The sequence below is a fragment of the Rutilus rutilus genome (assembly GCF_951802725.1).
Source record: "Rutilus rutilus genome assembly, chromosome: 9".
NCBI lineage: Eukaryota > Metazoa > Chordata > Actinopteri > Cypriniformes > Leuciscidae > Rutilus > Rutilus rutilus.
The window spans coordinates 29,619,828-29,644,321 of record NC_140223.1 but is presented as its reverse complement, the minus strand read 5'-3'; the positions used below and the strand labels follow the sequence as shown (position 1 = coordinate 29,644,321).

The 24,494-nt window shown below is 36.0% G+C and overlaps 3 protein-coding genes across 5 annotated transcripts; all 3 read left to right on the top strand.

The window, feature by feature from the left end:
* The first annotated feature begins 588 nt into the window (after window positions 1-588).
* On the top strand, window positions 589-5,412 carry rhoga (ras homolog family member Ga). The gene is made up of 2 exons (XM_084418114.1): window positions 589-696; window positions 4,739-5,412. Exon 2 carries the CDS (start codon window positions 4,766-4,768, stop codon window positions 5,339-5,341), a length of 576 nt encoding a protein of 191 aa, XP_084274240.1. The 5' UTR covers window positions 589-696; window positions 4,739-4,765; the 3' UTR covers window positions 5,342-5,412.
* A 2,680-nt stretch (window positions 5,413-8,092) lies between these two features.
* On the top strand, window positions 8,093-16,814 carry chrna10a (cholinergic receptor, nicotinic, alpha 10a). The gene is made up of 5 exons (XM_084419033.1): window positions 8,093-8,246; window positions 10,236-10,381; window positions 10,879-11,033; window positions 13,215-13,747; window positions 15,518-16,814. Exons 1-5 carry the CDS (start codon window positions 8,180-8,182, stop codon window positions 16,228-16,230), a joined length of 1,614 nt encoding a protein of 537 aa, XP_084275159.1. The 5' UTR covers window positions 8,093-8,179; the 3' UTR covers window positions 16,231-16,814.
* Window positions 16,815-19,584: 2,770 nt separating this feature from the next.
* Window positions 19,585-22,530, top strand: LOC311297074 (sialic acid-binding Ig-like lectin 14). Of its 3 annotated transcripts, none has more exons than XM_084419180.1 (7): window positions 19,585-19,682; window positions 19,854-19,932; window positions 20,202-20,585; window positions 20,904-21,194; window positions 21,415-21,675; window positions 21,801-21,918; window positions 22,115-22,530. In XM_084419180.1, the coding sequence occupies exons 2-7, from the start codon at window positions 19,863-19,865 to the stop codon at window positions 22,212-22,214; spliced, it is 1,224 nt and encodes a 407-aa protein (XP_084275306.1). In that variant the 5' UTR covers window positions 19,585-19,682; window positions 19,854-19,862; the 3' UTR covers window positions 22,215-22,530. The 3 variants fall into 3 exon arrangements, with proteins under 3 accessions (XP_084275306.1, XP_084275305.1, XP_084275307.1); XM_084419179.1 differs by having other exon boundaries at window positions 19,635-19,682; window positions 22,118-22,530; XM_084419181.1 differs by having other exon boundaries at window positions 19,663-19,682; window positions 20,372-20,585.
* Window positions 22,531-24,494: the final 1,964 nt, after the last annotated feature.

Below are 24,494 nucleotides of genomic sequence, written 5' to 3'. Positions count from 1 at the left end.
TGCAAAATGTTATTCTAATGGGTGTTCACATTTTACAGTTTCAGTTTGACATGTCTCTCTCTCTCTCTCTCTCTCTCTCTCTCTCTATATATATATACTGTATACACTGTATATATATGTGACCCTGGACCACAAAACCAGTCACATATTGCATATATTTGTGGCAATAGCCAACAATACATTGTATGTATGGATCAAAATGATCGATTTTTCTTTTATGCCAAAAATCATCAGGATATTAAGTAAAGCTCACGTTCCATGAAGATATTTTGTAAATTTCCTACCGTAAATATGTAAAATATTTATTTTTGTGACAAAATACTGCTGCAATTGCAATTGGTAACATTTCAAATTCAACGTTAGAATAGCTAATAATGTGTTGTTTCAACTTAAAATATTTGTGCTGCCTTAAAATTGGATATTTGAGTTATCTCAACAAAAAACACTACATTTTAAGTTGTGATTTTCTTTTTTACAGTGTACAAGTGTCTTTTTTTAAACACACCCTATTAATTTATGGCCTACATCATCTCTGAACTTCTCCACTGGCTCTTTGCCTTTTTGTGTCACTGACTTCCTCTCAGTGCACTAGGCTGTGCTCACTTCCTCCTATAATCCCCGTGCCACTGTTTTTAGGGACAGTTTCATTCAGACTACTATAGGCAGTTTACTGGACGCTCTTTTGGATGATGCACGGTGAGTTTTATTTCGTATTTGCCCAAACTTACCGTCAACCTTCATTCTTTAGGGAGCAGTTTTAATCTCTGGTTTGAACATTTGATAAGTGATAAGAATGCAGTGATGTCATTTGGAAACAGTTACGTCTTTTTTGTTCTGCTATATTCAAATGGAGCTCAGCGCGGTTTTAAAATAGAGCTTTCTGAATTTGAAAATAAATAAAATAGAGTTTTATGTAATGGTATTTTACATTTTATTTGTTTTAAATGCAATTAATAATTAAAGAAAACTTGACTTTACACACATTACTTGTGCTACTTAAAATTGTAATGCAAGCTACATTATGTGAAGCCTACAGTGTAGATACAGTAGCATAAACAAACAGACATTATTTTATTTATTAGATAATAAATTACAATATAAGATCAGACAAGCATCAGCTGAAATAATGGTGAGATGCACATAAACTGATTTGATGACTGTGGCACATTGAAATACTTTGCAGTTTATTCTTAGACAGAGACTGTAAAGCGATGACCACAGTTCCTTTCTATGTGGCATTCAGCGAATATCTTTGTGAATATCTATTATGATTGCTATAAAGTGCCTCATACACTGACCCATTGAATGCAGGCCTATACCAGTATATGGAGTGAATATCTTCAAAAATGTAACATGCATCTGGAAAACGTACAATTTTACTAATTATAAAACAAATGCATTCTGACTCCCGGAATTTGCATTGCATTTTCACTCTAACACTTTCCAGTTGTGCAGTCTGAATCAAACGATAGGTGAATGGACTGTGGGCGGTCCGTGACCCCTACAACAGTGAGCAGTACAGTTTTAAGTTCGTCTAGTTTCTTTAAAAAAAGGAACTTTCTCCTTGGCAACAAAGTTATTTTAGACCCCTAAACCTGTTATATGATATATAGGCCTACTGTAAAAAAATACTGTAATTTTTACTGTAACAATGTGACAGTAAAAACCTGTTTCTGTACCATATCCAGATAAAAACTGTAACCTTACATTTTGTGCAATTTTACAGTAAAATACTGTTAAATGTAAAAAAAAAAAAAAATTACAGAATCGTCTTATAATTTACCGTAAAAAGCCATAAACTGACATTCCAAGACCTCCCTTGGTACCCATACAACATTACATTAAAATGTACATACTAGGAAAAAATGGTTCTTTTAAGAACTATTCAATGAAAAGTTATTTGGCAAGGCAAGGCAAGTTTATTTATATAGCACATTTCATACACTATGGCAATTCAAAGTGCTTTACAGAAAGGAATTAAAATAAATCACGCAATAAAAGCAAGGAAAATTAAAACAGTTATAAAATGAATTAAAAGAGTAAAAAGATGATGCATAGATAAACTTCATAAAATCATATTTTTCACAACTCCCAGTTTTACTCTGAGATTTCCCCATGGTGATTACTCTGTGTCTGTGACTATATAAGAAATCTATTGAACGCCTCCGATGGACCCGATTTTCCCCTAAAATCAGACAGGAGGAGCTCTAGGACTGACTCACGGGGTAACCTCGGGTTCACTGCCTCATCCCAAAAACTCATTTGTCCGGAAGATCTAGGAATGGGATCAGTCCAGTCCGAACCCCACAGAACCTCGAGTTTAATCACGTCAAACTCACTACTCCACCATTCCACTTTTGAGGAAACTAAAATGTTTAAACCTTTATTTTTATAAAGTGTAGATTTTTTCAAGCTAATGAGAATGCACATCTATGTTATGATGAATATTGCAAGATTATTACCGTTTGGCTAATAGACATCCTTGTGAGATGAATTACTTCCCCATCAGCTCTGCGCAACTGTTCTTCTCAGAAAGATATAAATAAAGGTCATTGACAACAATGTAATGTTTTGTGGGTACTGGGTATTAAGGGAGGTCATTTTGACCTCAAATGCACGTGATAATCTGACTCAAGCATAATTTACACAACCATGATGGTCTTCTAGCATGAGTATGACTGTTTTTTTTCTAATACTGACAACTCAAGTTTGATATATTCACAGTTCTGTATGTTGTTTCAAGTTGCTAAATAGTTGCTAAATATCTATGACATAAAAAGTCGAAATTTTGACATCCTAAGTCATTATTATGAGATGAAAAGTCAATAGTAAGACTGAAAAAGTCATAGTTATGACATTTAAAGATGAAATTATGAAAAACTGAGTCAAAATTATGACTTAAAATATAATTATTATGACATAAAAGGCAAAATTCTGACATACTAAATAGAGATTGTTGTGACATTAAAGGTGCAGTGTGATCAACCCAAACAAGCATGAACACGCAATGCAAGAGTGTCTCTTTTATCATAGCAGAAGTAAGAAAAAATATTCACAAAAAAAAAGCAAAGATGATGAACAAACGACAAGGAAGTATAAAAAAATTTACATACAGTACACATGAGTATAGTAAGCAATAGTTTATTGTAAGTCCCCAGTGATACTCATGTATGGAGAAGAAATAACGAAACCCGGCGTCCATTTTCAGGCCTTCCCGCTTGGGTCTCTCCAGCTCTGGAAATCTTTTATAACACGGGTCCTAAAGCTTTTGATCATAACCCTTCTTTTTCCAGTGATATTCCTCTCACTTTTTTTTCTTTTGTAATATAGACATCTCTCTTTCAACAGTCTTTCTTCAAATCTCCCTCTTGCTCACTCTCTCTACTCCCGCATAATGAGTGGACACGCCCCCCGTTGCTGATTGGCTAATAGTGTGTTGTGGTACTCAGTCTGATCCACTTTCATAAGTGTTTTTCAAAAATAGGTTACTGCGCCTTTAAATCATAATTTCAACTTTTTTTTCTTTCTTTTTTTTTTTACATAATGACTTAATGAGCCCTATTTTAATGATCTACTGTAAGTGCATGGTCTAAAGCGCAGGGTGCAAGTTCACTTAGGGCGTGTCCGAATCCACTTATGCTAGTTTAACGACGGGAAAAATGGTCTAAAAGGGTTGTCCCTATTCTCATAATGAGTAATGGGTGGGTTTTGGGATTTACGTGCGTTAAACCAATCAAAGTCTCATCTCCCATTCCCTTTAAATGCCAGTTGCGCTCACGCCATGGCAGATTCGCTATTTACATGACTAAAAAAAATAGTGGAAAGACCAAAGCAGTCTCCAGAACGCAAACGGAACTGCTCGTGCGCAAGCAGACCATCTACAGGACAAGCCGGATTCACCATATCTTTATGTACACAATAATAATCTTTTACATTGTAATCCTTTTATTTTAAATATTTGGCATATTTGTGTGCTGCTGTACTTGTGTACTTATGTGCTGCTGCTGTGGACCCGCCTATAGGCGCACATTACTAACACGCTCTTTAAATAACAAAAAAATATTTAAACAACGTGGCGCAGGATGTGAAAATGATAACTGCGTCGGGCTGAAGCTAGCAAAACACTTGCATCGCGCTTGGCGCTGCATTGCGCCAGGTGGAAGATAGGGCCCAATATGTCACTATTTAGACCTTTAATCTCATAATCATGACCTTTTACTTTTAAATGTCGTAATAATGACTTTTAGAAGTAATCATTTAAACTTAGTGTGTTTTGACTTATGTCTTATGTTTGGTCCTAATCTCCTAACTTATGACTTTTTATAAGACTTTTTATCTCATAATTATTACTGTTTATGTAAATCCTTCTACTTTTTAAGTAATAATTTCCACTTAGTATGTCATAATTTTGACTTTTCCTTCAAAATGATTTTGAGTGTCATAATTTTGACATTTTTATGTCATAATTTTGACATTTTTATGTCATAATTTTGACTTTTTAATGTTGTAATTATAACCTTTTAAGTAAGATTTTTGACTTTGTATGTAATAATTTCTCCTTTTTATGTCATAATTATGACTTAGTCTGCCATAGCTATGACTTGGCATGATATGTCATAATCATGACTTATGCCATAATTAAGATTTACCAAAGCATGATATATGTGGGAGCTTCCTAATTAGAGAACGTTTGGAACAATGTGGCAAATGGTAAAACTAGTCCTTGTGTACATTTCAGTTATTGGAAGCTGAAGGCAGAACAACAATGCAGAACATCAAGTGTGTCGTGGTGGGAGACGGTGCCGTTGGGAAGACCTGCCTCCTGATTTCCTTCACCACCAACGCCTTTCCCAAAGAATACATTCCCACTGTATTTGACAACTACAGCGCACAGCTGGCGGTGGACTCTAAAGTCATCAGTCTGAACCTGTGGGACACCGCGGGACAGGAGGAATACGACCGTCTCCGGACCCTCTCTTACCCACAGACCAACGTCTTCGTCATCTGCTTTTGCGTCACCAGCCCCTCGTCCTACGAGAACGTCAAGCTAAAGTGGTACCCCGAGGTGTCAGAACACTGTCCTCATGTGCCCATCCTGCTGGTGGGGACTAAAAAAGATCTGAGAGATGATGCAGAGGTGCTGAAGAAGCTGAAAGAGAAGAACCTGTCCGCGGTGTCCCAGCAGCAGGGGGCGGCGCTGGCCAAACAAATCCAGGCCAGTAAATACATGGAGTGCTCAGCGCTCAACCAGGACGGGGTGAAGGAGGTGTTTACAGAAGCGGTTCGCGCCTTCCTCCACCCCAAGCCACAGGCCTCCAAGAAATCATGCGTGCTGCTATAAATCTGATGGGACCTAAACATATGTATATTGTTGCATGGGGTATTTGCTTTATAACATGTACTGTAAATGATTAATTAATATTGAAGAAAAATTTATATGAAAACAAAGTTAGGTTTCAAATAATAAAACAATAAAAACTACTATGCAAAATAATGAGATTAATAAGTACAGTATTTGGACACATTCTGAGTGTAAAACCTATTGGAACAAGTGCAAGCATTTTTTCTTAATTATTGTTTTTTTTTTCATATTTTTTTTTTTTCAGATGTTAGTTTTATATTTTGTTAGGCCTATATAATGAAATTTTTTTTTTATATATATATATACATTTGTTACAATAAATGTAAATATTTGATTCAGTGTTCAATGTAAAATTGATCATTCCCTACTTCTTACTTATTTAAAGTGCCCCTTTGGTGAAAATCAAGCTTTTAACGTTGTTTATATGTCTATTTGGTGTTTTTATTAATGTGCTTAAGACTAACCATGTGTAAATTCATAAGTCAACACCATTGCTAAATATTTTCTCCTTAAAACTCCAGTGAACCAAAGACTTTGCACTTTGAAATCGCTGGTGTTTCTGACGTCACAAACTACCTTGTAACCACTAATGTCAACGTGTGATCGTCAACGAGTGGATCTCTGAGCTGGTGCGAGTGAGTGGAGGCGGGGCTAATTTGCATATTCATAGAACCGCGTATACTAAATGAGGCAAGGGTGTAGAGTTACATTCAAGCCATTTTAAGAAGAAGAAGAAGAAAAAAAAAACCTTTAAATGTGTAATTTTGGAGATCAAAGATGAGTTTTACGTGTTAAAATGATTGATTACAGGGGGGCTTTAATAATTTTTTCTTTGTTACTCAAAGGTAAATATAACCAACAGATGTAAGTTGCCAATGATTCAAACTATATTGATTAATCAGTTTGTGAATCAGTCAATTCATGATAAACAATCCAAATATTCTGGATCAAGAAAGCACAGCATGACATATAAAGATCTTAGACTGTTCAGTCCAACAAAGCCTGCTTTTTATTTTGATGTTAATTTGCATATTTAATCTGGAGACTTGCTTCCAGTTGCAACCTCACTGCAGAATTTAGTGTTTAAATCATACATAGGCCTACTGTTGAAGTTAAACACAAGAAAGACCAATTCAGATCAATTTCACATACACTGCCAATGCCATATATTAAAGGTTTTCCATAAAATGCTGACTGTAGTACTTTTCGACACACATTAATAAAATGAGGAACCGTTTATGCAAACCTGTGCTTTATACACTTACCTCACGATTACAAAACATGAAACTCATTAGTTTCAGGTTCTTTTTTTTTCTTTTCTTTTTGCACGTTTGGGAGATGAGTTTGTGGCTGCTTATGAAGCGATTTTCATTCTTTCCATTTACTTTCTTTTGTGCTGATTTTTCGATTCTTTTGTTAGTGAGAGCAGGAGAAACGAGAAATGTTCACTTCCCTCCTGTAAATCCTCAGCTATTTCAGGCACAGTTAGTTTGCAGCAGTTTCGATGTTGTTGTAAATGTCTGGAGAGACATCTTGACAGGAGAACGAAACGGCGAACATAATGAAAATAGAATTAAATGAAATCTCAGGGTTGCAGACCAGAAACTTTCTAGCTGTGAAAAAAAAAAAAAAAAAAAAAACATAAAGAAAATGAAATGAAATAAAATGAAATAGAATCTTAGGTTTGCAGATCAGAAACAACAAGAACAACAACAAAAACTGCCAAGCTCTCTCTCTCTCTCTCTCTATAGATATGTGTGTGTTTGTGTGTGTGTGTGTGTGTGTGTGTGTGAGGAGCAGCTCTGATCCTCCATCTCCCAGAGTTACATGGTATTGCATTTGCCTCAGTGTGATTTGAAAGTAAAATGAACTAGACTAGTACGAGACTGCTACAGTTTTACTCTCAAGCAAACACTGCTCTTCATTCACTTAAATTCTGACCACAAGCCAGTGAATTTGACAGTGAAATCAGTGTTATGGCCTCCGGCAAACACAAAAAAACACGCCTGTCTTTGTTTGGACCTTGTGCTGTGACTTTCATTATGTTTAGTTTTTTTCATTAATACAAATACGATTTCCAATTCGACCATTTACAAATACATTTGTTCAAATATATCTGATCAGGTAAAATACGCTTCCTTCCTTCTAACATTAACACGACACGATGATATAAAAGCTTCAGTTTGTTGTGGTAAAACAAGGCTCTCCAGTTTAAATATGAGCAAATACTGCCATCCAGTGGATATATTTGGAAAAACACCTCATGCAGCCTAAACTGCTTAAACTGCTTGATATATAACAGCTGGATTTATTCAAGTCTGGCCCTCACAAATCTACAAACCGTGAAATTAGTGAGCTGTTGTGAGACCATCTTACGGCCATCATTCTGTGCATTAAAAAAGTTTGAAATATTTTATTTATCTATAGTTAGGGTTGTGAAGCAATGGTTATTTTAGCTGAATAATGACACTATTGACTCCTGCAGTATATATATATATATATATATATATATATATATATATATATATATATATATATATATATATATATATATATATATGTATATATATGTATGTATGTATTTATACATAACTCAATTTCAGCAAAAAGTGGGCATTTACTCTATACTGTATAATACGGTATCAAATACAGAGATGCACAGAGCCTGGATTACACATGTGCTCTGTTTGGAGGATTAAACGGTTTAGTGTCTGTGTTTTATAGACTTTCATACAGCAGCTGTCCTCTGAAGTTGACAGGACTAGATCTTCAATGAATCAGATATCTATTCACCTGTCAGTTTATGGCCGATAGCCAATGAAGATGACTGTCAAGAATGTTCAGTGTTTTGCCTTGTTTGTCTTCTGCTTGATGCTCACACCAGGTAATACATTCTTACATTTCAATCTGTCCTGTTTTCTGTTGTCGGATTCTGTTCACATCTGTTGTGGCATTTTTAGCCATTAGGTATTAAATCTTCTTAAAATTATAAGCAAATTCATGTTTTGAATCAAATAGGCCTATGTCTGATGTTTGGTCAAAAGCAAAATGCATCATTTTCCATTTACTGTGTGTATTGATTCCCTACACCTAATGATTTTTATATATCTATTTCTGCGTGTTGTCAACTCATTGTCAATCCAACATCATAATCCTTTCTGTAAATCTCTTTTAGAGCTTTACTGAAATGACAAAGCAGTTGCAAACATCTGGCAAAGTCCATATCTGTGTGTGTCTAATGTTCATGGTTTCACTAACTCTTTAAGGAATTTAACACTGCAATATGTAACCCCATATAGTGAGAGACCATGTTATATGCTTCTGGGGCATGTTGTCACAGAGGGTCAAAGTGTGTTTCATGAACTATATACTTTTTTTTTTCTGGCAAATAATGGCGTAAATATTCAATAGTATATAGACCAACTGCTTGATGGCAGATTTACTCAATCTCTTCTGATGTTGTATAGTTTCAGATGGGTAATCTAGCGGGAGATCTCTTCGCTCCTCTCCTCCTGATTAAGCCATCTGTCATGTGGACATGTGTTATCCGTCACACAACTGCTGTCATGTGGCTCTGATTTATTCCTGTCCAACAAAACCATGTCAAATATGTGATAAAACTGATTATGATTTGGTTTACCTTAAAATTAATCGTTTTGTCTTCTCCTTTGTAAGTATTCAACGCATAAATTAATAAATGCAGTGTAAATAAACTTGCTATATAACATTTAGACTCGATTTACAATTATGCATTACCGGTCAAAAGTTTGACATTTTCAGTTACATTAAGTAACATGAGTGACATAATCAGAGTACTTTTTCCAAGTAACTAGTAAAGTGAAAAATTACTTTTAAATTTACAACAAAACATCTGAGTTAAAAAACTACTTTGTTTTCCCATTTATAGACCGACAGCTCTTCTGAAATCACGAGTCAGTGCAGAGGCGTTGTGTGTGCTGTGTGTGAACATGATGATTATTGTAGACTATAATGACTATATATATATCTAGAGTCTAGAATGACTTAATGCATTTACTCATTTACTCACTTGCACAAAAACACATTCAGTATTCCTCAAAATCAATAAAAACAGTCAAATGCAAACTCAGAATATTATGCCTACCTGCAATTATTAAATATGTTACATTACACAAATATACTTTATGTATAATCTAAAGAGAGTTGAAGTTGTTTGAGCTGCGACCTCTACTGTACAGGCGTGAAATAGAAATATTTTGTTAATTAAAAACAAATAAGCAAGTCCAGTCCAGATGAGAAAAAAGTAATGCAAAAGTAACTTTTTTAGGGAATAATGCAATATTGTAATGCAATACTTTAAAAAATAACTTTTCCCAACACTGCTAATGCTGCATTTATTTTACCATAAAATACAGTAAAAAATAAATGATAAAATAAGTAATATTGTATCCTTCAGAAATCCTTCTAATATGATGATTTGCTGCTCAAGAAACATTTATTACCATCACTGTTGAAAACAGTTGTATATTCATGAATATTCATGATTTTTTAATTAATCAAAAGAGTTCAAAAGAACAGCATTTATTTGAAAAATATTTATCTTTTGTAACACATTATAAATGTTATGTTTGATCAATTTAATGCATCCTTGTTGAACAAATGTATTCAGCTTTGCTATCACATTTAACAAAATATATTTGAATAGTTTTTTAAATTGTAAAAATATTTCACAATATTACTGCTTTTACTGTATTTTTGGTCAAATAAATGCAGCCTTACTGAGCATAAGAGATTTCTTTCAAAAAACATTTAAAAAATCTTAATGATCCCTAACTTTTGACTGGTAGTATGTCATCACTGAATCTGTAAAACGAATGTCTTTCTTTCATTCCAGTTTGCTGGAGTGCCAGTGGGATATACGCCCAGAAACTTCTCAGTGATTTATTTAGCAACTACACAAGTGCGCTGAGGCCAGTGGAGGACACAGAAGACATCCTTAATGTCACGCTTCAGATCACCCTCTCTCAAATCATTGACATGGTAATCTGCCCCATAAAACCACAGCCTGACAGACATGAGGACACTGTAGAGAACATGTTGCCAAACACAGATAAGTGTCATGAATGCTGAGTAATAAATTATTCAGCAAGGAAATAAAGGAATTATAATTTCTAAAAAAGTGCCAAAATACTGTATATTTGATATGATATTTAGAATTATGAATATATTGCAATGTTTATTTTTTTTAAGTTTAGTAGCCCATTTGTTGAGTTAGGGGTGCCAAGTTTATTAAATCAACTGGTGAAGTGAAGATTTTAAATAAAATCTATGCTGTATAGGATGCCTGCCATTGAATTTAGATTGTAAACTGGCCAAACAAAAGCTTTAGGGAATTTTATTTGCCCATAAATTGACTTTAAAACACATTATTCAATTATGATGTTTTATTTTCTCTAAGGCAAGAAATCGCATTTTGAATGATTTGTAATGTTTCACTGGACTAAAATCGCTGCATGACTGATACGCTTCTGTTCCAGGACGAGCGTAACCAGATTCTGACGGCGTATTTGTGGATACGGCAGGTGTGGGTTGACAAGTATCTCACCTGGAATAAAGATAACTATGACGGACTTGATACCATCCGTATACCTGGTAGTTATGTATGGAGACCTGATATAGTCCTATATAACAAGTAGGTCGGATTGGTATCGGGTTTGAGGTTTTTTTACTCTTTCTTCTTTCTCCACATGGAGGCACAAGCTGAACACTTAATAAATGCATTTATGGTTAAGTGTTTAGGAAATCGTCTGTTTCTGTTTTTTATGGCTCTATGGTATATTGATAGGCAAATAATTTATTCCCAATTTAAAAAAAAAAAAAACAACAAAAAAAAAACATAAAATGGAGCAAACATTAATATTCAAGTATGATACAGCTGCTTCTGTGGTGAATTTGGAGCACCTCTCAATATTGCAGTATAGTCTTAGCTAATAGACTACCGCACCATTTGTTTTTTTTTTCCAATGGTTGTTCTTTTTTGTGGCATCTATTTCAAAGATACTCACCCCTGAACAAACCAAAACAAACCCATCAAAAGAAGAGTTCACCCAAAAATAAAAAAAGTTGCAGTGTTTATGAACAAAGCCGTCTTTCGAGTTGGATATTTTCAATGAATCAATTAATTCTGTTCACCAAACTGGTCTGAATGATTAATTCATTAATCAAATCAGTTTGGTGAATAAAATCAACTGATTCATTGAAAATATCCAACTCGAAAAACGGATTTGTTCATAAACACTGCAACTTTTTTTATTTCCACATGAATTTTCAGGGAATTCTTCACACAAAGCTAACATATGGCTTCAGATGACTTAGCCTATTGCATGAGTTTTATGAACCACTATTATGATGCTTTTGCATTCTTTGTACAACTTTAAATCTTAGCTATATTCATAGTAATTGTATGAAAGAGTTTATTTTGTTTTTCATGGAAGAGAGAAAGTCAAACAGGTATGGAACAACATGAGGATGAATACATATTGACAGAAAGTTTCTTTAAGGTTAATGTGTTATAAAGAAAAAAACATAAAACACAGAAACAATTACTCTAATCTTGTGCCTTCAGATTCTTTCTTGACCACTTTTATTTGCCATTTTAGGGAAACCTAATGACTCTACAGTGGCTATAAAAACTCCACACACCCCTGTTAAGACGGCAGCTTTTTTTGATGTAAAAATTAATCCAAATAAATTCATAGATGTTCTTTGGAAATAACCATTAAAATCTGAAGATGAGTAGGATGTTTATTATTATTATTAATAAAAATAATTCTTCATGATAAGAACCTCAAACACAAAAGTCTAATTTGATCTAAGTCAACAAAGGAGAAGGTTTTAAAATGGCCCAGTCAGAGCCAAGTCTAAAATCCAATCCAAAAACAAATAATAAAAAAGACCTTGGGGAATTTACTCAAAAGTGGGATGTACATACAGTAGAAGAGGCTCCTACATTATGACCATGGAGCTCTTATGCAAGGGAAAATTGACGAATGAAGCAAAATATGTTTCAGTATTAATGCACTTGTGCAACCAGGCTAATATATATATATTAGTTTTTCTTTAAAAGTAGATTGTTATTAGAATTTTATTGGTTTTAATATTGCATTAAAAGTGGAAAAAGATCAGAATTTTTTTACAGGGGTGTGTGGACTTTAGGGCTTTTCAAACTGCGCTTACACCCGGGTTATCCTCGTTCCAGCACCGCTTTTAACCCTGAATAAGGGAATGTTTCGCTTTTGCAGCGTGTTAATCCCGCATTGCGAATGCCAAACATGTCTAGCGTAAAAACAACATTGTTAGAATGTTAGACAGCCAATCCTGTGCCTTGCGTTGCATATTTATGTGCATTGGACAGTCACAGAAACACAGCGCGTTGTGAAGGCTAAACAGTTGTTTCAGCGGTTTCAAAATGCGATAACCGGAGCGAAGAAGAGACCGTTTCATTCTTACCTTCATTCAGGATAAACTTGATATTATAGTCGGCGATGTAGAATATGATGATGGAAATGTTAGATGTAAACAGGTCGCATGCTGCATTCATCCAGGGACACTGACGCTGCACATATGCAAAGAACTTTAACCCTGCAGGGTTTAGGAAAGTGCAGTGTGAAACGTCAGTTTATAAATACCCAGGATTAACTGTTAACTCTGGCTAAATTATGAGCAATGCGAACGTGAAGCAAGATAACCCAGGATTACTCAGGGTTTAGTATGACCCAGGCAGGGTTAACTATTTAAAGTGTGAAAAGCCCTTTTTTATAATGACCCCAATTACTTGACTGTTTACTCTAATAGCATATTCTGTTTCTTGTAGCGCTGATGATCACTTCACCAGCACTATGGACACCAATGTGGTGATACGCCATGACGGCCAGATCATGTGGGATGCTCCAGCCATTACCAAAAGCTCCTGTAAAGTGGATGTCTCATTCTTCCCCTTTGACGCCCAGCAGTGCCGACTGACCTACGGGTCTTGGACTTACAATGGCAACCAGCTTGACATTTTGAACGCAATGGAGAGCGCGGATCTCGCCGACTTGGTTGACAATGTGGAATGGGAGGTGCTGGGAATGCCGGCCAAGAGAAGCGTCATTCTGTATGGGTGCTGTGCAGATCCTTATCCGGACGTGACATACACTCTGGAACTGAAGAGAAGAGCCTCGTTTTACGTCTTCAACTTGCTCATTCCCTGCGTGATGATCTCATTCTTGGCTCCGCTGGGCTTCTATCTGCCTGCAGACTCTGGGGAGAAAGTGTCACTGGGGGTTACTGTGATGCTGGCACTCACCGTGTTTCAGCTGCTGGTGGCTGAGATCATGCCTCCCTCGGAGAATGTACCTCTTATAGGTGAATCACACCTGCTTGACAAGTTATAGATATGGTTAGAGTTTGTATAAATACAACGTTTGAATTCGAAATTAATAAAAAGGCAAAGCCAGTGTAAACCAGTATGGCTGTTCTGATGCTCGGTGTTCTGTAGCGCCGGACAGAGGGCAACAGTTCAAAGAGAGAGTGGGTTTGGGTGTGCGGGGTCCAAAGGGATTTACTTAGCCCTTTTTCTCACTCTGGAAGTGTAAAGATCTTGGAGGGTGTGCAAGGGGAACCAGTAATCCTCTCAGCCATCCTGACTGTACATTGTAGTCTCTTGATGTCTATATTTGGTAGCTGAACCAAAACCGATAGTTATAGATGAGCAGAGGACAGACTCGATGACCGCAGAGTTGAACTGTTTCAGCAGGTCCTGTGGAAGGTTGAACTTCCTCATCTGACAAAGGAAGTACAGCCTCTGCTGGGCCTTTTTCACTATGGAGTCTATATGAGTGTCCCACTTCAGGTCCTGAGAGATGGTGGTGCCCAGGAACCTAAATGACTCCACTGCTTCCACAGTGCTGTTTATGATGATGAGTGGGGGGAGTGCTGGGTGTTTCTCCTGAAGTCCACTATCATCTCCACTGTTTTGAGTGTGTACAGCTCAAGGTTGTTAAGACTGCACGAGACAGCCAGCTGTTCAATCTCCAGTCTGTAAGCAAACTCATCACCTTTTTGTATAAGGCCGATGACTGTTGTGTCATCTGCAAACTTCAGAAGCTTGACTGAGGGGTCTGAGGAGGATCCAGCAGGGGTCTAGTGATGTTCCTCAGGTAGGCCAACACCAGTGACTTTATGACCACAGATGTGAGAGCGACAGGTATGTAGTCATTAAGTCCAGTGATTTGGTTTTTTTTGGGGACCGGAATGATAGTGGAGCATTTGAAGCAGCAGTGAACTTCACATTGCTTCAGTGATCTGTTGAAGATCTGTGTGAAGATTTGGGCAAGTTGGTCAGCGCAGACTTTTAAACACAGTTGAAACATGGTCTGGGCCTGAAGCTTTCCTAGTATTCTGTCTTTTTTGAAGACCTAGCTCATGTCCTCCACAGGTTGGATGGCAGGAGGGGGATTGCAGGAGGTGTTGGTGAATATGTGAAGTACAGATCAGAGCGGGTGTGGGGTGTGAGTCTGGGCTTTTCAAACCTGCACTAAAACACATTCAGATCCTCAGCCATTTGTTGATTTTGCAACAGGCCTGTCCAGACTGACTCCGGACAGCTCAGCTCTCACTGGATTCTTTTCTTGATTAGACTCGTCTGCATCTCTCAGCTCATGCTCCATGTTTGCTTGTGCAAAGCAAGGGTTTCAATCAGCTGAGGGCAGCGTAGACGAATGTTATTTGCTTCTCACCCTGTACCACAGTATGTGGTGTCCTAACTGCCAAAAGTTAGCAGTTTATGGCAAGGCATGTGTGGTAGCAGGTCTGGCCATGGGGCTCATCAGGTGACAGGATTTGTCTAATCTCCACTCAGCAACGCTGGTGGAGTCTGGTGGAGTCCCATTTTTTTTAACCCTTATAATTGTGTTTGCCAACGTACCTAAAATGACTAAAATAATAATTAATGGTTATATGGTATATAAAACAGTTAAGGAACCAGACTCATTAAACTCTTACATATAACAGAGCCTACATATAATTCAACAGAATTGGTAAAATGCTATTCTTAACTTGTCAATCTAATTTAATCATGTATTATTTAAAAAAACTAACACTAAAAGTTTCTGTACCTTCTCTTACATTCTACAGGAAAGTACTACATAGCCACAATGACCATGATCACTGCATCCACCGCCCTCACTATCTTTATTATGAACATACATCACTGTGGCCCAGAGGCCAAACCAGTCCCAGACTGGGCCAAGAAATTCATACTGCAGTATCTGGCTAGGATTTGCTTCGTCTACGAAGTCGGTGAGAACTGCATGACGCCGCAACCAGAGAAACCAGAGTCTCAACTTCAGAAACCGCCTGACTCCAACTGCAACATGAATGGGCAAGCTGGGAAAGATGACTTTGTTTTCAAATTTGAACAAGGTCAAGATGCCACATTTCCAAAACTCACAGAGGACACCGAAGACATGTCTCAGATCATGAGCCCGGCGTGCTCACTGGGAAAACAGCCCACCTGTCGCTACGGCATGTGGAAGGAGGGAATGTTCATGAGCATGGATTGCGGCGATGGGGCGGCAGAGGCGGGGAAAGCCCCAGGAAGAGGAGGGGAAAGAGGGGATGGATGCAGAGATCATGATGGTGGGCTCAAACTGCAGTGCAAGTGTGAGCAGCAGCATCTCATGAGGAATATCGAGTATGTCGCAAACTGTTACCGCGATCAGAGAGCTACGGCGAGAAGAACGGGGGAGTGGAAAAAGGTTGCCAAGGTTCTGGATCGATTCTTCATGTGGCTGTTTTTCATTATGGTTTTCTTCATGAGCCTGCTCATAATGGGGAAAGCCATATGACATGGAAGTGTTAGTGACTGAAATGAGGACACAACTTATCACAAAACAAACCCAGACAGAATGATCAAAATGAAAATATTTGGCAATTAAGATACACAATATATTTCATATCAGGTTTTTTTGTTATTTTATTATGTGAGAAAGAAGAGACCATTGAGTGACACAATACATGAAACTAGCACGGCAATGCAGGAAAGTTGTTGCCAAGGGTCAACAGTAAATTATGCAGTCAATAGGGAAAATACTTGAGAGTACTGCATTTGACCAATCAGAATCAAGTATTCCAGAGTGCCGTTTAACCCTAGTGCGTCCTTATGGACATTTTTGTCTTTTTCAGTTTTGTTTTTCCTGTGTTAATGCCTGCATACATTTTGGCACAAGTGTGTATTTTTATTGGAATTTCACCATTTCACCCCCATTTCCTTTACACTAGGTACAAAACATAGTAACACTTATAGGACCTTAAGGACAAATAAATTAAACTCTAATTACATATAACAAAGCCTACATATAATTCAACATAAAATGTCATTCTTAACTTGTCAATCTAATTTATTCATGTATTGATTAAAAAAACTGACACTAAAAGTTTCTGTACCTTCTCTTACATTCTACAGGAAAGTACTACATAGCCACGATGACCATGATCACTGCATCCAACTTTTACATTTAGATTTTACATTTAACTAAACTTAGGCAATCTTTGTTAATAGGCTTTCATTCTGTTAGCAAGGCTTCAAAATGATTGTTTACTATTGTTTAACAGATGGTGCCATTTCTCAGGTTTGGCCTATAAAGCAAATATTCACTTTCTGCTAATTCCAAACTGGATTAAATATGCAGCTATGCTGTATATGTGTGGGTGTGTTGGTATGGATGTCAGAGTGTGGTTTGTATGCGTGTAATAAAAGAAATTGTGTGTGCGTGTTATATTTGAGAGAGAAAAAACTGCAAATCACAAATCCAATCACTGTGTATACCACTGGAGCTTTGGTGGCATCTAATGGGGAAAATTTGGTCAAAAATGGGCAAAATCTTACTGAAAGCTAATTATTTTAGATATCATCCTCACATTTGGTACACAACTTGTTAGATTTATGGCTTTGATTTTCTAGCAGTTTTTGAGTTCAACATGTTTTATTATATTTTATTTACAATAATGTTCATAAATCATTTTCATAAACTTAAACCTCTGTAACTTTTGTTTTTTACTTCAAAAAAAATTGCAACAAAAAGTGTCTTAAAGCCCATGATTTACTCACCCTGAAGCCATCCTAGGTGTATATGACATTCTTCTTTCAGACGAATACAATAAGAGTTATATAAAAAAATAAAGGCCTTATGAAGTGAAGCGATGCGTTCGTGTAAGAAAAATATCCACATTTAAAATGTTATCGACTAAAATATCTAGCTTCTGGCAGACGGCCTATACAAGTCTACTTACGCCAAAAGAGTAACACTTGGCGCAATGTATGACGTAGGATGTAGGAGAAGCATAAGCTTTGACACCTCTCGCGGTTTAAACAAACAGGGCAGTACAAATTCTCGTTCAAACTCCCGCATTCGTCAATGCGTCAGGTGAAGTGTCACTCTTTCGCCGTAAATCAATGCGTACGGCCGTCTGCCGGAAGCTAGTTATTTTAGTCGATAAAGTTTTAAATATGGATATTTTTCTTACACAAACGCATCGCTTTACTTCAGAAGGCCTTTATTAACCCCCCAGAGCCACAGACTTCCAAAAAATATACCCATTGACTCCCATTATAAAGCTTGGAAGAGCCAGGACATGTTTTAATATAACTCAGATTTTATTTGTCTGAAAGAAGAATGTCATATACACATAAGATGGCTTGAGTGTGAGTAAATTATGGGCTAATTTTCATTTTTGGGTGAACTATCCTTTTAAGTCAAATCTTTATGACAGTTTTTTTGACATGGACATTTTTGTCCTCTAAGGACCTCAGAGTAACCTTTTAAAATTGATGCACAAGGGTTAATTTACATTATTTATGATAAAGCATTTTAGCCTAAATGATTTGTGATTGGCTAACAATTATTCGTTTTTTTTTTTTTTTTTTGATGTTTACAGGCGTTAATGTTTAAGTTCAATGGATTATTCATTACTAAAAACTAAGCAAATCCTATCCTCTTTTCTGATCAACATGCCTGAAACAAAAGCATTAAAAAATGATGACAGATGTTGTGGAGCTTTGTTGATTGTTGTATTTATTCTTATTTTTTTCACATATCTCCCAGAACTTAATCTTCCTTTTATCCTTTGCACACAATACTACTGTCATTTGAACTTAACCACTACAGAACAAGCAGTGGATCTATTTTTGGGCCTGTGCATGTCCTTCATTTTAAGAATTAATGCACTTGGGATGTTACATTTTAGCAGGGAAGAGTAGAGATGAGGATCCTTATGCAGCAGTTTTAATTTAACAAACAAGATAATTCTAAAGGTGCCAGAAACCAGAAACGCAACATGGACAGTAACTGACATTGAACAGAACACACTTAAGAGTATAAATGCATAGGATAATGATAAACAAAACTAGACACAGGTGAGGAACATAATCAGTAACCAATGAAACAAATGAGAACATACTTAGAGACCATGACAACCAAGGAAGTAGAAACTAAAAGTACATGAACCATGGAATGAAATGAAAGTCAAAATAATGGTGCGTGTGAAAACTTATACTGAGTAGGAACATTTTAATTTGAACTTACTTGGCAACCATTAAAAAAGTATGTTCTATGAATGTGGATAGTATGAATGCATTTCGGACGTACTATATCCGCACTGTTGCTATTGTCACGTGACCTTCCAGCATCAGTTGCGTCGCTTTCCTGGCATGCCATTCACAAAAACTCTTCTGTGGCCTCATGGAATAGTAAAGTGGCCATCAAATGCACACTTGCCGGAATTTGTAGGTAATCTGGGTACTTTTCGCAAACTTTTTCAAAAAGATAGAATGAATTCAGACATAGGCTACTACTCTATTGGCAAGCTGTTTTCCGTATACTATGTAGGGAAGTATTCGATTTCAGACGCAGTGTGCATGAGAGTCCTTGAACATAACTCAGCAAAACTAGATATGCGACAATTTACACGTTTTTGCAAAGCAGAGAACTTCCTATGCACATTTAACTTGTTACATTTCCAATAGACCTTAACTATTTTCACCCCCTTTATCGCTTTCAAATCTAAAAAAAACAATCTTGCATTTTTGGCTAATAATGCATTTGAATCAGACTATGGTTAATTTATTTGTTTTACTGAATTATGCTAATTATTTCCATATTTATGATTGTCATGCACAACAATCCACCATTTGTGAAAGTCAGTGTAATGAGGAAGGATGCAGCTTGTACACTCATGTGCTGCTTCTGCAGTTTTACGACTAAAGCTTCTGAGAACACCGTGAACAGTTTGACTTGAAGCGGTAAGGTCAATTTAATGCTGTAAATTTTCATTTCAAATGCAGTTTTCTTTACTGCCATGACACATATTTTATATATGCACTGCCACATTAAAATATAGAATAATATATTGGAAATTTGAATGCATAGCATTTATATTAATGGTCAAGCAATGTTTCTTTTTTTGTGTGCAGATCTGTGGAATGTTTAAAATGCAGATCATTTCAAGCTGTACAATCCTCTCTATGTTAGTATTCAATATTTTGTGTAAAGGTACGTATTACATGTTTTACAGTTACATTTAAGTTTAAATATTCTTATTAAATTTGAAAAAATATGTATTTTTTTAAATAAAACTTCTGCACTTCACACTCCTCAACCATCACTTCTATGTGTAAAATGTACATCATACACACTATGTACATGTGAAGTTTATGTAGCTTCATACATGCACATGTATTGAGCATGAACAGGCAGCTATTATTTTAAGATATGAGATGTCCTGTGTCCAGGCAGTTCATCACTTTCTTCTGTTATTCAAGGCAATGGAAATAAGCCCTGGAGCATCACCTTCAATCCGCCAGAAATTACTGCAGTTCCAGGATTATGTGTTCTGATTTCATGTACCTTCACCTATCCAGAAGAAGCAAAACCTATTGATATCGTTCAGTGGTGTAAAAATAGTCAATGTAAAACTGGTAGTATTTTCAAGGGGAAAGTGAGTACACAACAAGCAAACCAACTGGAAGAGAAGGAAACTGAAACAGAGCGGATTAAGATGCTTGAACCTGATCTGACCAAAAACAACTGCAGCATCATCATGAAAGATATAAAAGCGGAAGATGCAAATAAATATGCATTCAGAGTGGAGGGGCAGAAAACACATAAAAGCACATATAATCCCACAGTTCAAATCATCATTCAAGGTAATGCTTGCTTGTGTTTGGCAAAGGTCCTGCCCTTTTCTCTAGTCTGATGTTCTCTTTCAGTTCTCAGTTGTTTCAGAGGGATGTTCAGCTCACTGCACACTTTCTGATGCTAAGATTTCATAATCTCAGCAGAGGAACTATGTTGGACATGATCTCTTAAAGAAAGAAACTTAAACGAATGGCTGTGCTCTGCTAATCACACAGCTTTTTCTTTTCATCTTAGTAAAATATGCATTTGATCTGAATCAGTCCTCAAAAAATGACTCAATTATTTACACTGTGGAAATCTGCAATGTCTACATTATCTCTTTGCAGACAAGCCTATAATGGTTATTCCTCCTCTCAGTGAAGGAGTGGAAGCCAATCTGACATGTTCAGCTCCTTTTCCTTGCCCGGAAACTCCACCTGAAATAACATGGTGGATCAAAACAAGAGGAGAAAATATCACCAATCTGAAGGATGACATCACTCTGATCACCCCCAGAAGCCTATACATCTCAACTTTGCCCTTGACTCCAACCTCCAAAATGCACAATGCCACTATAGGATGTGATGTGAGCTATGGAGACAAAACCATCAGTGCCAGTAGGACTCTAGAAGTCACGTGTGAGTACAAGTATACATATTTAACCAAACTCCTTGAAAAGGCATGTTTCTTTAAAAATTACTAAAAACAAAAATTCTGAAATTCAGTTCAGAAGAGCGTAGGCGTCACTGCTGAGATCTACCATCTTCTACCATTGATCAATGAGTAGAACTAAAATTATGTATTTCTTGCATACTGTGTCTATATGGTGTCAAAACTAATGCAGTTGCTCTTTTTCAGATGTACAGACTCTTCGAATTCTTGGCGATGACACAGTGATGGAAGGTGACACTCTCCACCTGACCTGCACTGTTGAGAGTCACCCACCGTCCTCTGGTCCTGTATGGAGTTTCAGTGGAACTGCAGATAGAATCAGGAACTACACGTCTGCAGAAAATCTCATGATTACCAATGTGAGAAAAGAGCATGCTGGGATATACGTCTGTGAGATGACTTTTATGATGGAGACTTTGAATGCATCCATCACTATCAATGTCATTCGTAAGTAGAACCAGATTCCACATGAAATGTTGATAACCGTGCCACAGACTTACAAACATAATTCACTTATTATAGACAAATGTAAGAAATTCAAGACTATAACAATTTGTGTTCTTAAATTCAAGGTAAAGAAGCTATCCAAATGCAAGTGGACATTAGAATGATAATAGGATTTTTGTTTGGAATATCAGTTTCAGCAGTCATCTTCTCTGTGGTTTTGTGCTGTCACGAGTCTTGGCAAAGGTAAGGAAGTGCTTAAAATGTCTACATTTTGTTGCGCCTTGTGCATATCTTATACTATTTACATGAAGGTGTACTGAGTGATATTGAGATGGGATTCTGGTTGATGTGAAAGCATGTGCACACTGTTGTCCACAGTCATGAGAATCAGTATATTTTACTCCATTTGCTTGTCTTATTCCCTGAATATGTTTTCCAGCAGAGACACGATACATGAAGTGATGGCCGCAAACACAGACACTGAAGTTATACTGGAGGTTATTTATGACCAACAACGACATCAGAAAGTTTATTATTAAAAAAGCTCATAGGGAGGTCCTTAAATTCCCATTATGTTGGATTTTGCTTAATCTAAAATTGTAAAATATCTGGAGGTTATTGCTATTTCATTTGTTATGTTTATATAATTTAGTCAATATTTAATACAGGCTATACTTTTTACAAATACAGTACAGAAACTTCATCCTATCTGAGCTTATTTTTTGCTTATTATTTTGAGCCTATTAAAAATCCTTATCCATTTATAAATGTATATTGTATTATACAATATGAAAAATGTAAAAGTTTTTTTTTAATTTAAAGTAATAAAAATAAATAAAAAGTTTTGTCATTCCATATTGTTTTCTTCTTGCTCCGGTGTACTTTTTTTTTACAATTAAACTGTGAATTACTTCAAAGTGTTCAAATTCATCATTTCACCCTTTCTTTGTTTTAAAGGATGTTTGTAGAACTAAAGTAAATTGTATACCCCCCAGGTGTTCATTATCCATACATATGAGAAACTGTGTAGAACATGGACATTTGTGTGGAGTTTTTGTTGTTGTTGTTGAAAAATGTAAAATATTAGGCCTATTAGATTACAGGAAGAAGATTACAGTTTTTCTTAATTGCTTAAACACTGGGAGGAGGGAGGGAGGGAGGGAGGGGGGAGGAGGAAGAGGGGAAAGAGGAGGACGAGAAGGAGGAGAAAGAGGAGGACGAGAAGGAGGAGAAAGAGGAGAACGAGACGGGGAAAGAGGAGGAGGAGGAAGAGCCCTTACGAAAAATAAGTTTATTCAAGTGTGCTATTAGTATACTTCTTTTAAACTAAAAATAAGAAAGTATACTTTCAGTCTACTTTTTATATACTTCTCAGAAATATACTTCAAATTCCACTTAAGTATACTTGACTTATACTGACAGAAAAGTCTAAGTATATTTGGCCTCTACTTGTTGATCGAGATATACTTAAAAGTATAATTAAGTATTCTAAGTATTCTTGGCTTGTACTTGTGTTTACTATTTTGATTGAGTAGTTTATTAAATACTTTTTTAAAAACATATTACACACTGTCGTATAAACTAACATGTTCAGCTTTATATAGTAACAAACTTTCGGGTGGAATAGCTTACAGAGTAAATAAAATAAGCATGGAAAATAAGTTTATTCGAGTGTTCTATTAGTATACTTCTTTTCAACTAAAAAGAAGAAAGCATACTTTCAGTCTACATTTTATATACTTCTCAAAAATATATTTAATTACACTTAAGTGTACTTGGCCTATACTTGTACTCAATATTTTGATCGAGATATACAAAGTATACTTGGCTTGTAGTTGTGTTAAAGGGATACTCCACTTTTTTTGGAAATAGGCCATTTGGAAAAAATGAACAAAGAGTTTCGATATTTTTCCTATTTAAAACTTGACTCTTCTGTAGTTACATCGTGTACTAAGACCGACGGAAAATGAAAAGTTGCGATTTTCTATGGTCTTAGTACACGATGTAACTATAAAACATGATTTGTTGACACAACTTGACTTAGTCAAGTCATCTTGTTGCATTGACTCAGTTAAGTTTAGCCAACGTTAGGATTTAAGTTCACTCAACTTTTATGTATTTATTGAAATTACTTGCAATAAATTGAGCCAACGTACTGTATCAATTAATAAGCATTTATAATTTTTAGTTAAGTCAACTGAAAAACATATTGGTTGAACTTAATTTTTCATGTTTTCACAACCATTAACCAAGTCTAATTGACATAAAATAGTCATTTTTCCTCAACATCATAACTTAACTATTTGAGTTTACTGGACTTCATTGCTTGCTTTAACAAGAAGTTCTAGATATCTATCTGGAACCAGATTTTTAATGAAATCAACAACTGCAAAATTGAAACACTCAGCATTTATTTTTTTTAAATAGATGCATTGCACCCAAAAGACACAGACACAAAGAATTATCTTGCAAAGATAAAAAAACACCATAAGAAAAACCCTCACATATATACAGCTCACACAAACAAGTGCAAACTTCTCTATGCACAGACCCATCTTAGAGCCAAAATAGTACAAATAACTCTCCTTGTCATTATCAGATATTCTTCATTACATGAAGAATTCACAATAAGCTGTATTAAAACCTTCACAGATTAAACTATTTAAAAACAGTGTCTTCAATTCCCACTCATAGAAACATGACAAGGAAAGAGCAAGCAGGACAAGGTAACAAGAAAACAGTCTGTTTGAAAATCAAGAATACCAACATTTGTTTTCTGTCTTATCTCAGCAACTTGCTCTTCAAAGAGTGAACTCTTG